Source organism: Brachycentrus maculatus, unplaced genomic scaffold (assembly GCF_059751285.1).
Source record: "Brachycentrus maculatus isolate JH-2025_06_01 unplaced genomic scaffold, ASM5975128v1 h1tg002200l, whole genome shotgun sequence".
NCBI lineage: Eukaryota > Metazoa > Arthropoda > Insecta > Trichoptera > Brachycentridae > Brachycentrus > Brachycentrus maculatus.
In genome coordinates this window covers 1,658-14,017 of record NW_028282706.1, presented here as the reverse complement: position 1 = coordinate 14,017, position 12,360 = coordinate 1,658, and the positions used below count along the sequence as shown (strand labels likewise).

General features: G+C 37.5%; 1 protein-coding gene across 1 annotated transcript; it reads left to right on the top strand.

Annotated features, from left to right (window-relative positions):
* Positions 1-1,371: 1,371 nt before the first annotated feature.
* Positions 1,372-11,972, top strand: LOC148298313 (mannosyl-oligosaccharide glucosidase-like; the record flags this gene model as incomplete). The annotated part of the gene is made up of 7 exons (XM_088276975.1): positions 1,372-1,652; positions 3,296-3,520; positions 5,819-5,976; positions 9,009-9,180; positions 9,696-9,882; positions 10,828-10,973; positions 11,776-11,972. Coding segments are annotated over exons 2-7 (1,085 nt in total), but the record flags the coding sequence as incomplete, so codon positions are not given.
* Between the last annotated feature and the right edge of the window lie 388 nt (positions 11,973-12,360).

The following is a 12,360-nucleotide window of genomic DNA, read 5'->3' as shown; positions in this document are numbered from 1 at the left end:
TATTAATTATTAGTAGGATTGCCTTTATGCAATAAACGATCAAGATGTCGATGCGATGCAGTGTCAAATGCACCATTGGGTGATTAAAATATGAAAAAGAAAATTTTCTTAAAGAAAGAATGGGTGAAGAAAGAATACAAAACAAATGACCGACAAAAACTAAGCATTTTGAAATATTTGAGTGAATAAGGTAAGGTCGCGAATTTAAATAATCGGAATTGTATCTTTTGTAATGTTTTTAGGGATGAACCCAGTAGTGGCATTCAGCAGGTTCGCACCGGTTCGCTAGAACCGGTGTTTAAATTTTTTAGAGTTCGTCGATCCGGTCCCTAACCCTTTGTTGTCACACAATATTCCAATTGATATCGTGTACCGGATCACGATTGATTTGATAGGTCTCCCATTAGATACCTGGGACCCAGTTCCATCAGTATTAACTTGGTTAAGGAATTGTGACCACACAGCTGATGACACTAGGATTAAAAAAGCAAAATCAAAGCATGTTGACGACAACCAAAAGTCAATTTGGAAATATTTTTTAAAAAATTACTGAATTGTTTATTAGTTATTTTCTTTTATGAACTCTGTTCATAATTATTTTTTAAATTATTCCATAATGGATTGAGATACCTATTTTGTTACAGAGCTTATATATATATATATATATATATATATATATATATATGTATATATATATATATATATATATATATAATATATATATACATATATATATATTTATATATATATATATATGTATATATATATATATATATAAATATATATATACATATATATATATATATTTATATATATATATATATATATACATATATATATTTATATATATATATATACATATATATATATATATATATATATAAATATATATATATATATATATATATATATATATATATATATATATATATATATATATATATATATATATATATATATATATATATATATATATATATGTTTTACGTACTATTTTAATGGGATCAATCTCAGTATTTATTTGAATGTTCTGTTTATGTTTAGATTGAAAAACAAATAAATGAATAGTGTAAAAACTATTTTTAATAGGGGGTTTGGGGTAATACCTAAAGGGCAAACCAGTTCTTGAGATTTTTGAATCTCATCACTGGATGAACCTTATTAATTTATTATGAAGTACACACATCCACTTTCAATTTTAATATGTACATATAAACTAAATATGCTATGAATCCTCGTACATAATAGGCAAGGAAATTTTTCTCAGGCAGCTAATAAATATTAAAAAAAAGAAACACAGTACCTACCTCTGATTTATACTCGGAATAAGTTTGAACAATTTCACAAGTCATAGAAAAATGTGACATCTATGACTTTAAACGTCATTCTTGCATACGTCAAAAGCGATTTTAAATTTTTATCGATTCGATAATTGAATAAGCCGTTTGTACATTATTTAAAAAAATATAAATAACACTAATAAAAGAATTCAATTTACATGAGCAGTCGATATAAAATTACCATTGCTAGTCTGTTTAAAATTAATTTTATACATATTACATGTGATGAAGATGTGTGAATTTCTAAAGCGATTTTTTAAGTGAATTCTTTAGCCGGCTAATATTTTCAAGTTGGATTTTAACCGCCAAAAGGTAGAGTTTAATTTTAATGCTTGTTTTACTTATTTCACAACATAGTGTAATTCGGTTACCGTTTAAAATTATGTATTGTTTATAGTTTTGGGGTTAATCAAAATGCAATTCCGCCAAGAAAACTCTTCTTTGTTTGTCTCCTCATACGTTTATTCACAACAGCTATCGAAATTGGGTCCATTCGCCAGGAACTACGCTTAAATGGCTTGACTCTGGCCAATATCTGTACTTGACGGATTCTCCAGTTCTTTGGACACGTTGCGCGCGGCAACGAGGATAGCCTGGAACGACTAGTTGTGATCGGTAGCCTGGAGGGAAAGAGAGGGAGAGGGAGATCCCCACACGATGGACCGATCAAATTAAGGCAGCAGCAGGCACCTCGGTGGTTGGAGCGCTACGTGCAGCGCAGTCAAGGGATAACTGGAGAAGAGTCATTGCTTCTGCAAGGGTCACAACCCTCAGCAATGAGGAATAAGACGGAGAAGAGAAGAAGATATATATATATATATATATATATATATATATATATATATATATATACATATATATATGTGTATATATATATATATATATATATATATATATATATATATATATATATATATATATATATATATATATATATATGTATATATATATATATATATATATATATATATATATATATATATATATATATATATATATATATATATATATATATATATATATATATATATATATATATATATATATATATATATATATTCTTCTTCTTCTTCTTCAAACCTTTATCCGCATCCCAATGGTGCATAAGACCCTGCATCTTATAAACGCAGTGTTATCTTGATCGTTTACACACGAAGGAAAGGTGATCAGCTCTCCGCTTCAGCTAGGGTAATATTGAATAAATATTAGAGTGAAAAAATCACTTTTATTTATTTAACCCCCCTGGAAATCGAACCCGGGACCTCCAGGACAATATATATATATATATATATATATATATATATATATATATATATATATATATATAAATTTACATGCGTTTCGATCATTATTACAGCAATTATATAATGATGTAGAGTCCATTAAAATACGTCGAAATTGGATAAAGGAGGTTAATATGAATCTAAGAAGCATATCAGGCTAGAGTCTTCGAGATAGAATAAGAAATGCCAGGATCAGGGAAATATGTGAGATGGAAGATGTCGTTAGTTGGGGAAGGCAACGAAGGAGACAATGGTATGCGCGTGCGAGGAGAATGGAACCATCCAGACTCCCCCACATCTTTCTTTTTTCTTTCTTATTCTATTCTATCTCGAAGCCTGATATGTTTCTTAAATAATAATAATAATAAAACCCTTATCCGCACCCCAATGGTGCATAGGGCACTGCTTCGTATAAACGCAGTGTTATCTCGATCGTTTACACATGAAGGAAAGGTGATCAGCCCTCCGCTTCAGGTACCAGTCCAGGGTAATATTGAATAAATATTACAGTGAAAAAATCACTTATATTTATTTAACCCCCCCTGGGAATCGAACCCGGGACCTCCAGAACGGTAGCCGAGCATGCTGACCATTACACTACTGAGGCGGACAAAAAATGATGCTTAGAGTCTTCATATTATTTTTCTGATATAAAGATTCCATTGGTTGCAGATGGTGCGGCCGCGCAAGCTGGCCTCGCACGCCGACGCGGGCCGCGGCAAGAAGGAGGGGGGCGCCTGCGGGGGCTCCAAGACCTCCCCGCCCGCGGCGCCCCGCTCCGCCCTGGCCCGGTACTGGATGACGGTCCTGGGCAGCGCCTGTCTGCTGCTGGCCGTCTACTTCAGCTTCCTCGGCTACCTGGAGACCAGAGTCAACACGCCATTCGACAAGAACACGGCTAGTCTATTTTACAGATAGTCATCACGCAAATAATCATCTTTTTTATTTATTGAACGGCTGAAGCCTTTAAGATAATACATATCTAATATAAAAATACACTTACAACATTTTGAGTGTGTCCAAATACTTGTTCACAAAATCTTTCTTATCTCCAATTACAGGAGTTATTTTCATATTATTTTTTGACATCTCATCAAAGATGAAGAATATGGAAGTCTGGGCATTTACGGGGCTAACGACCGTCATAGGCTGGTTTAAGTGATCACTTTACACACGTGTAACATTCACCTATTCTACCCATTATTGACAACCACACTACTCAAATTCTTGGAAGTTATATATATATGAACCAATTCAGAAACCTTGTTCTTGAATCACTAGAACTTCACTAGAGACATCTATTGGTGAGATGCAAAGAAGCTTTTTACTAAGCAGAAACTCTTATATTAGTATGTGAGGTCCGAACCCTGGATTTCAATCACACACTTGAGAAATCCAAGATTTGGACTTCACATACTAATATAAGAGTTTCAGCTTAATAAAAAGCTTCTTTACATCTCACCAATAGATGTCTCTAGTGAAGTTCTAGCGATTCAAGAACAAGGTTTCTAAATTGGTTCATATATATAGAACTTCCAAGAATTTGAGTAGTGTGGTTGTCAATAATGGGTAGAATTGGTGAATGTTACACGTGTGTAAAGCGATCACTTAAAACAGCCTATGATGATCGTCAGCCCCGCAAATGCCCAGACTTCCATATTCTTCTTCATCTTTGATGAGATGTCAAAAAAAAAAAAAAAAAAATGAATACACTAATAGAGAAACAAAAAGTCTTATAACATAAAATCATAATAAAATAACAAATATTATTTTTGACATCTCATCAAAGATGAAGAAGAATATGGTAGTCTGGGCATTTACGGGGCTTATGACATCTCCAGATTTGTGAACAAGTATTTGGACACACTCAAAATGTCGTAAATAAATTATCCAGTCAAATTATATGCTAAAATAATAAGAATGAAAATGATATTTCCTGGCGATTCTCATGTAATAATAATAATAATAATAATAAAACCCTTATCCGCACCCCAATGGTGCATAGGGCACTGCTTCATATAAATGCAGTGTCATCTTGATTATTACTTACATGAAGGCAAGGTGATCACTCTAGCGCTTCAGGAACCAGTCCAGGGTAATATTAAATAAATATTACAGTGTTAAATCAGTAATATTTATTTTCACCCCCCCTGGGAATCGAATCCGGGACCTCCAGCACAGTAGCTAAACACGCTGATCGTTGCTCCATGGAGGCGGACATTGGTGATATGGATGATAGTGATATATTGGTCGAAACGTTTGATGCCATATCGGCTGTCCAAATTTAAAACACAGTAAGGGAAATTTTTTTCGTAGTAGGTTTTTTTTGCATTTATGGACTAAGTAGACTCTACTTAGTCCATAAATGCAAAAAAACCTACTTCAAAAAAAATGTCCCTTACTGTGTTTTAAATTTGGACGGCCGATATATAGCTTCACAACATTTTGAGTGTGTCCAAATACTTGTTCATTGAATCTGTATTATCTCCAATTACAGGAGTTATTTTCATATTATCTTTTGACATCTCATCAAAGATGAAGAAGAATATGGAAGTCTGGGCATTTACGGGGCTGACGATCGTCATAGGACCTATGACGGTCGTCAGCCCCGTAAATGCCCAGACTTTCATATTTTGCTCTACATACCTATTCCAAATTTGACCATAGATGCCGCACAATACATCATTCATCGTAGGTGTCTCAATCTGACGGTGTCTATTAATTTAACGCATTGTGAAATTAAAAGACACTTCACATTATTTTTTTCATAAAGATGAAGAAGAATATGGAAGTCTGGGCATTTACGGGGCTGACGACCATCATAGGCTGGTTTAAGTGATCACTTTACACATGTGTAGCATTCACCAATTCCACCCATTATTGACAACCACTTACTTATTTCTTATAACCCTTATCCGCACCCAATGGTGCATAGGGCACTGCATTGGATCGACGCAGTGTCATCTTGATCAGTACTTAAACGAAGACAAGGTGATCGCTCTTGCGCTTCAGGAACCAGTTTAGGGTAATATTAAATAAATATGCGTAGGCAAATAAATATAATTTATATAAATAGGCAAACAATGCTCGCAAAGACAGTGGTGCGGCGTTGGATCCTCTCTGCCTTCCCCTGTGGGGACGCAGCGTGGTGGTTAGTTAGTTAGTTAGTTAGGATTAATGTGTAGTGTTTTGCAGATCGTCACCAAGGCGGGGCTCGATATCCCGGAGAGATTCTGGGGCTCGTATCGCCCCGGAAACTACTTCGGGATGAGGACCCGGGAGGCCCACTCCCTCCTGATGGGGCTCATGTGGTATTCCCCGCAGCGACTCCGGCCGGGAGGCGAAGGAATCCGGTAGGACTTCTTTTGCATTTCACAATACAGGTCAAATGTCGGTATAACAAACTTCACGGGATCAAAAAAATATTTCGCCATAATGAAAATTCGTTACACTGGATGTATAGGATATGACGCATTTAACCGGATCCACGCGGCTGACATAACCGTATGTGTTTTTACTTTGCTCCAAGTTTCCAATCTCAGTTCAACTTGGAGGGATTTTTTCATGGTGTGGAACTTTGGATAAAATAATACGTCAATCCTCGGCCTTATGACATCTGTTGAAATATCTGACTAATAATTTGTAACATCACAAGGATAAATAAAAGAACAGATCCCTGATTTTTCTTGCGGTCGGTAATTAGTCCGCGCCATAATCATGCCCTATATCTGTCTCACTCTCGACGCTACGCATCGCCAGTGGGTAAGAGTGACACACGATGCGCGCTTTGATTTATTTATGTTACGATCTTATTTGTTTATATTGCGATATATTTCAAGAATAATGTGACACACGTGTATTATACAATGAATCCCATTGAACGTTTTTGTTTAGGAAAATAAATCGTTTCTTAATTAAATACATGATAAAAGTAATCATTTTAAAAACGGCGAAATACCGCCGCGTACGTGCGTCTCTCAGGAACAAAGTTGACGCGGTTAAAAGGTTAAAATTTATTTTATCGCTATATTATACCCACTCTTTAGAAAATTAAAATTAGTTATTACTGTTACACTTCACCCGATCTTCCGGCCAGTGATCAATACAATATAGGTACCTACATACTACAGGACACAACAGAAATGAAACTATGATTTTCAAACTGTGTGACTTTATTGGAAAAAATAAATTTAAAAGCGATGAAAGAAAAGTGAATTAAAAAGCGAGTTCAAAAAGGTTTTTCATTTTTGATAAGAAAAAATCAGAAATTTTTCTTTTGGACTTTTCAATGTTTTAAAATGAAATCGGCTTGGCTACATGGAATTTTGGTCCAGTACATTTTTTCATTCTAATATTTATTCAATATCACCCTGGACTGGTACCTGAAGCGGAGGGCTGATCACCTTTCCTTCATGTGTTAACGATCAAGATAACACTGCGTTTCTATGCAGTGCCCTATAGCGGAAGAGGGTTTGAATGAATGAAAATGACATTTTATATGGAAGTTTTCGGGGACGAATTGCGGATTCGTTATGCTGGAAATTTCGTCAATTCGGTATTCGCTACAAAGAGATTTGACCTGTATACAGTGAAACCTCTATCTATCGTTTTTAAAGGGACCTATTGAAATAAACTGTGAATGCGGGAAAACAATGAATGCGGGATTAAGAGGTCAATACGCAAGTAGATACGACCGGGTAAAGATACCGTCCTCCCAATCTGCATAACCATTTGTAGATTAAAATCATAAGAAGAAAACAGTTTTAGATGTAGAGAAATGTGTGTATTTAATTTAAAAAAATACAATGCTAAACCAAGCTAATAAACTAACTAACTAACTAACTAACCATCACGCCGCTTCCCCGTAGGGGTAGGCAGAGAGAATCGAACACCACACCACTCTGTCCTTGCAAACATTCTTTGCCTCTTCTACATTCATGCATCTCCTCATACATACCCGACGATTATTACGACTCCTGACCCGGCCGCTTTCAAGTATTTGACATACCTGATTGTGCCAAGTTTTCCTTGGTCGTCCTCTGCTTCTTTGTCCAACTACATTCGCCTCATAAATTTGTTTAACCGTTCTTTCTTCACTCATACGCTCCACATGTCCAAACCATCTCAACACACCTTTCTTAATTTTTCCTTTCTTAATTTAGCTAATAAACTAATATATTAATATAAGAGTTTCTTCTCACATACAAATATAAGAGTTTCTGCTTAGTAAAAAGCTTCTTTACATCTCACCAATAGATGTCTCTAGTGAAGTTCTAGTGATTCAAGAACAAGTTTTCTAAATTGGTTCATATATAAAGAACTTCCGAGAATTTGAGTAATGTGGTTGTCAATAATGGGTAGAATTGGTGAATGTTACACGTGTGTAAAGTGATCACTTAAACTAGAAACCAGCCTATGACGGTCGTCAGCCCCGTAAATGCCCAGACTTCCATATTCTTCTTCATCTTTGATGAGATGTCAAAAAATAATACGAGCCAATAAAGTATCAAAGCAAATAAAACATTATTAAACACAGTTATCACAGTTTGGGTAGTATGTTTTCTAGGGATGGAAAGATTGATAAAGACATAGAAAGGAGAGTGAATGCTGGGAACAAAGTGAATGGTGCACTGAAATCAGTTATAGCAAATAAAAACCTATCAGCGGAAGCTAAACTGGCAGTGCACAACGAAGTCCTGGTTCCGACTCTAATGTATGGAAGTGAAACATGGAGTTGGCAAAAGAAGGATGAAAGTAGACTGAATGCAGTCGAAATGCGATCTCTCAGAAGAATGTGCGACAAAACGATGTATGATAGATGTGCGAATAGTGAAATAAGGAAGGAATGCAAAGCTGAGATAAGCATTATCGATAAAATTAAGAAAGGTGTGTTGAGATGGTTTGGACATGTAGAACGAATGAGTGAGGAAAGAACGGTAAAACAAATTTATGAGGCGAATGTTAGTGGGAAAAGAAGCAGAGGAAGACCGAGAAAAACATGGCACGATCAGGTATGCCAAATACTTGAAAGTGGTCAGGTTAGGAGTCGTAACAATCGGCGGGTGTGTATGAGGAGATGCATGAACGTGGAAGAGGCGAAGAATGTTTGCAAGGACAGAGTAGTGTGGCGCTCTATTCTCTCTGCCTACCCCTGCGGGAAGCGGCGTGATGGTTAGTTAGTTAGTTAGTTAGTTAGTTATCACAGTTCTTAGACATTATCAAACAGTGTTTGATAATGTCCTAAGAAGAGGAAACGCGTCACGTATTAACATATACATAAATAAATGTAGAATTCAATCCAACAAAAACCTTGTTTTATTTTGGATATATTACCCAATTAATTGACTTTGCGGACGATGGAAGCTGATTGAGTCTCTTCACCCAGGCACTGGTGCTCGCAGTCTGACGAGCTGGACCGCTACGGGTGGATCCGCCATGACGGAGTCGGGTTCGGGGAGCAGGAGATCCTGGACGGACCCTGGCTGCTGCAGACCTCCTTCCTGAAGGGGGCGCTCTACGGCGGCAAGGGCGGCGACTGGACCGCCAGGATCCAAGTGGTGAGGACGTCTGTAACTTTTCCCCTCACACTGGGCTAATAAATAATAATAATAATACCCTTATCCGCACCCCAATGGTGCATAGGGCACTGTGTCATATAAACGCAGTGTTATCTTGATCGTTTACACATGAAGGAAATGCGATCCGCTTCTGGTACCAGTCCATGGTAATATTGAATAAAAAACAGAAAGTGTGGTTTTTGCATTTTGAAGAAAAGGTATTGTTTAATTGTTTTTTTAAATATACCCAATATTTTTCAAATGGAGAAAAACCTTCAGGTTTTACCTAAAAAGATCTGTTGCACAGTAAAAAGTTCAATAAGTGGCTTGATATTTATTTTGAATACATTTTATTATATTTTTAAACTTGAAAAATGATCTCCTGAAAAATCTAGTTTTTTGAAATATGACGTTGTTGAAAGGAGTGAGCGATATATGTTAATAAATGTAGAATTCAAACCAATAACCGTGTTTGATTTTGGGTATACATATTACCCAACAATTTATGATTACAGACGCAGCGAGAGAATTCGCGTGCCAATTCTACCGTAGATGACACCGTGTCGCTTATATGGTACACCAGCGGAGAGGGCGTTCCCGGCCTGGACATCCGGGCCTTCCAGGCCTCTCGGGGGGCCACGGGGGTCCGGGGCTTCACCCCCACCCTCGGAGACTTCAAGCTCAACATTCTCCCGCACAAAGGTAGGCAGCTTTAACTTGTCGCAACGATATTGTAGGTATGGGTACTATCCATATTAGTAGCGCAAACATATAAAATAATAATAATAAAACCCTTATCCGCACCCAATGGTGCATAGGGCACTGCATATAAACATAGTGTTATCTTGATCGTTAACACATGAAGGAAAGGTGATCAGCCCTCCGCTTCAGGTACCAGTCCAGGGTGATATTGAATAAATATTAGAGTGAAAAAAGCACTTGTATTTATTTGACCCCTCCTGGGAATCGAACCCGGGACCTCCAGAATGGTAGACGAGCGTGCTGACCATTACACTATGGAGGCGGACAAAATTCAATTTATTTATAGATAATATACACATTACAAACTTTAATTTAAATAGTATACATTAACAAAAATAGAAAGGATACTATTGCTAAAGGTGTAGAAGAATCCAACTTCGGAAAACTCCTTCAGACACATGGAACAGATCCATATCCAATGAGATATTGTTCAACATAGCGGTAGCTCTTCCTACAGGCATAACCATCAGCAGGTTGGTCCTGTGTATAGGAATGTGAAACAATCTATGCCCACGCTGTCTTAGCTAACTATCGGGAACATACAGACCAATGTTCCGGATAATTTCAGGATTATCCATCATACCGCGAAACAATAGATAAAAATGCGTAATCAAATACACATTCCTTCTAGTCTCTAGACTGTTGTAGCCGAGCATACCCTGGAGGAACTCGGTCGGGTAGAGCTGAGGATAATAGTCATACATGTCCTCCGATTACGCAGACTTTTGACGCCAGATTTTAGGTTCTGATTGATCTGATCGTGCCTTTTTCGTCTTTTTCGGCCGTCTTCCTTGGGAGTTGGGATGTCGCATCGCCGCCAAGTCACCAACATTCCCAGATTCTTTACAAGTCCCGTTGTTTGATGGTTTTTTTTTATGTTTTCAGGTAAAGTGCTCCATGAATCGTTCCTCAGCACGGCCGCTCTCGGCTCCCACCTCTTCCGGGAGACGGTTGTGTCTTCGCTGCGGCTGATCCAGGACTCCAAGAGTCCCCGCCAGTGGATAGGCCTGGCCGGACACCTCACCGACAAGGTGGGCCGCTCTCTCTGTACGATCGAGTTCACGACGGCCACCTGTGGTCGGATTGGGAAAGCTTTGAGTTTTTTTTTATTAATTCCTGACATTTTGGATGTTTCTGAATCCTTATTCGCCAATTTATTTTTATTACTTATTTATTTTATGTACAGTGAAACCTCTATCTATCGTTCCTGGAATAATCATTTTCCCGGATGTGTCTTTTATTTCTTCTGCCCCGAATTAATTTCATACAAAAATAGATCGCATCGATCGTTTCTGTCCACCATTATACCGTATTCATCGTTTGAATTATGCTACATATTTGATATATGTAATTTGTCTGTTTTTTTATATTTTTTAAAAAAATTCTCAATTTTGTTACATTCATATTATTTTTTGACTTCTCATCAAAGATGAAGAAGAATATGGAAGTCTGGGCATTTACGGGGCTGACGACCGTCATAGGTCCTATGACGGTCGTCAGCCCCGTAAATGCCCAGACTTCCACATTCTTCTTCATCTTTGATGAGAGGTCAAAAAATAATATGAAAATAACTCCTGTAATTGGAGATAATCCAGATTTTGTTACATTCAACGACAGTATTCCTATGTGTGGGAAACAGACTATCAAAATCTAGTGTGATGGATACAGCAGAAGAGGTCTGAAAGCTTGTTGCGTTCCCATCTAATTGAAGTGAAATGAAAAACATCAAAACTATTTGTATCGCACTGTATTTCGTTTGCTGTAATATGTTTTTCATTGTCTGTGAACCGTAAATAAATTAGTAAAATCAGCAGAACCTTGTTTGTTTCCCAGATGACCGAGCCCAACTTCATAGCGACCCAGCTGACGATGTCGGTGCCGTGCACGATCGACGTCGTGTTTGAGTCGGCCAGCACCTCCACCCGGAGGGACGAAGAGCTCTCCGGGGACACGTATACGGAGCAGCTGGAAGAGAGCAGGAAGACGTTCGACCAGAGATTCGAGGAGACCTTCCGGCTCAAGGATAGAGGGTGCGTAGCTCGGAGCAAGCATCGTAATGCGCTGAGCACTCATTAGAATGTTCGCTCGATGAGCACTCATTAGAATGTTCACTCGATGAGCACTCATTAGAATGTTCACTCGATGAGCACTCATTAGAATGTTCACTCGATGAGCACTCATTAGAATGTTCGCTCGATGAGCACTCATTAGAATGTTCGCTCGATGAGCACTCATTAGAATGTTCGCTCGATAAGCACTCATTAGAATGTTCGCTCGATGAGCACTCATTAGAATGTTCACTCGATGAGCACTCATTAGAATGTTCACTCGATGAGCACTCATTAGAATGTTCGCTCGATAAGCACTCATTAGAATGTTCGCTCGATGAGCACTCATTAGAATGTTCGCTCGATGAGC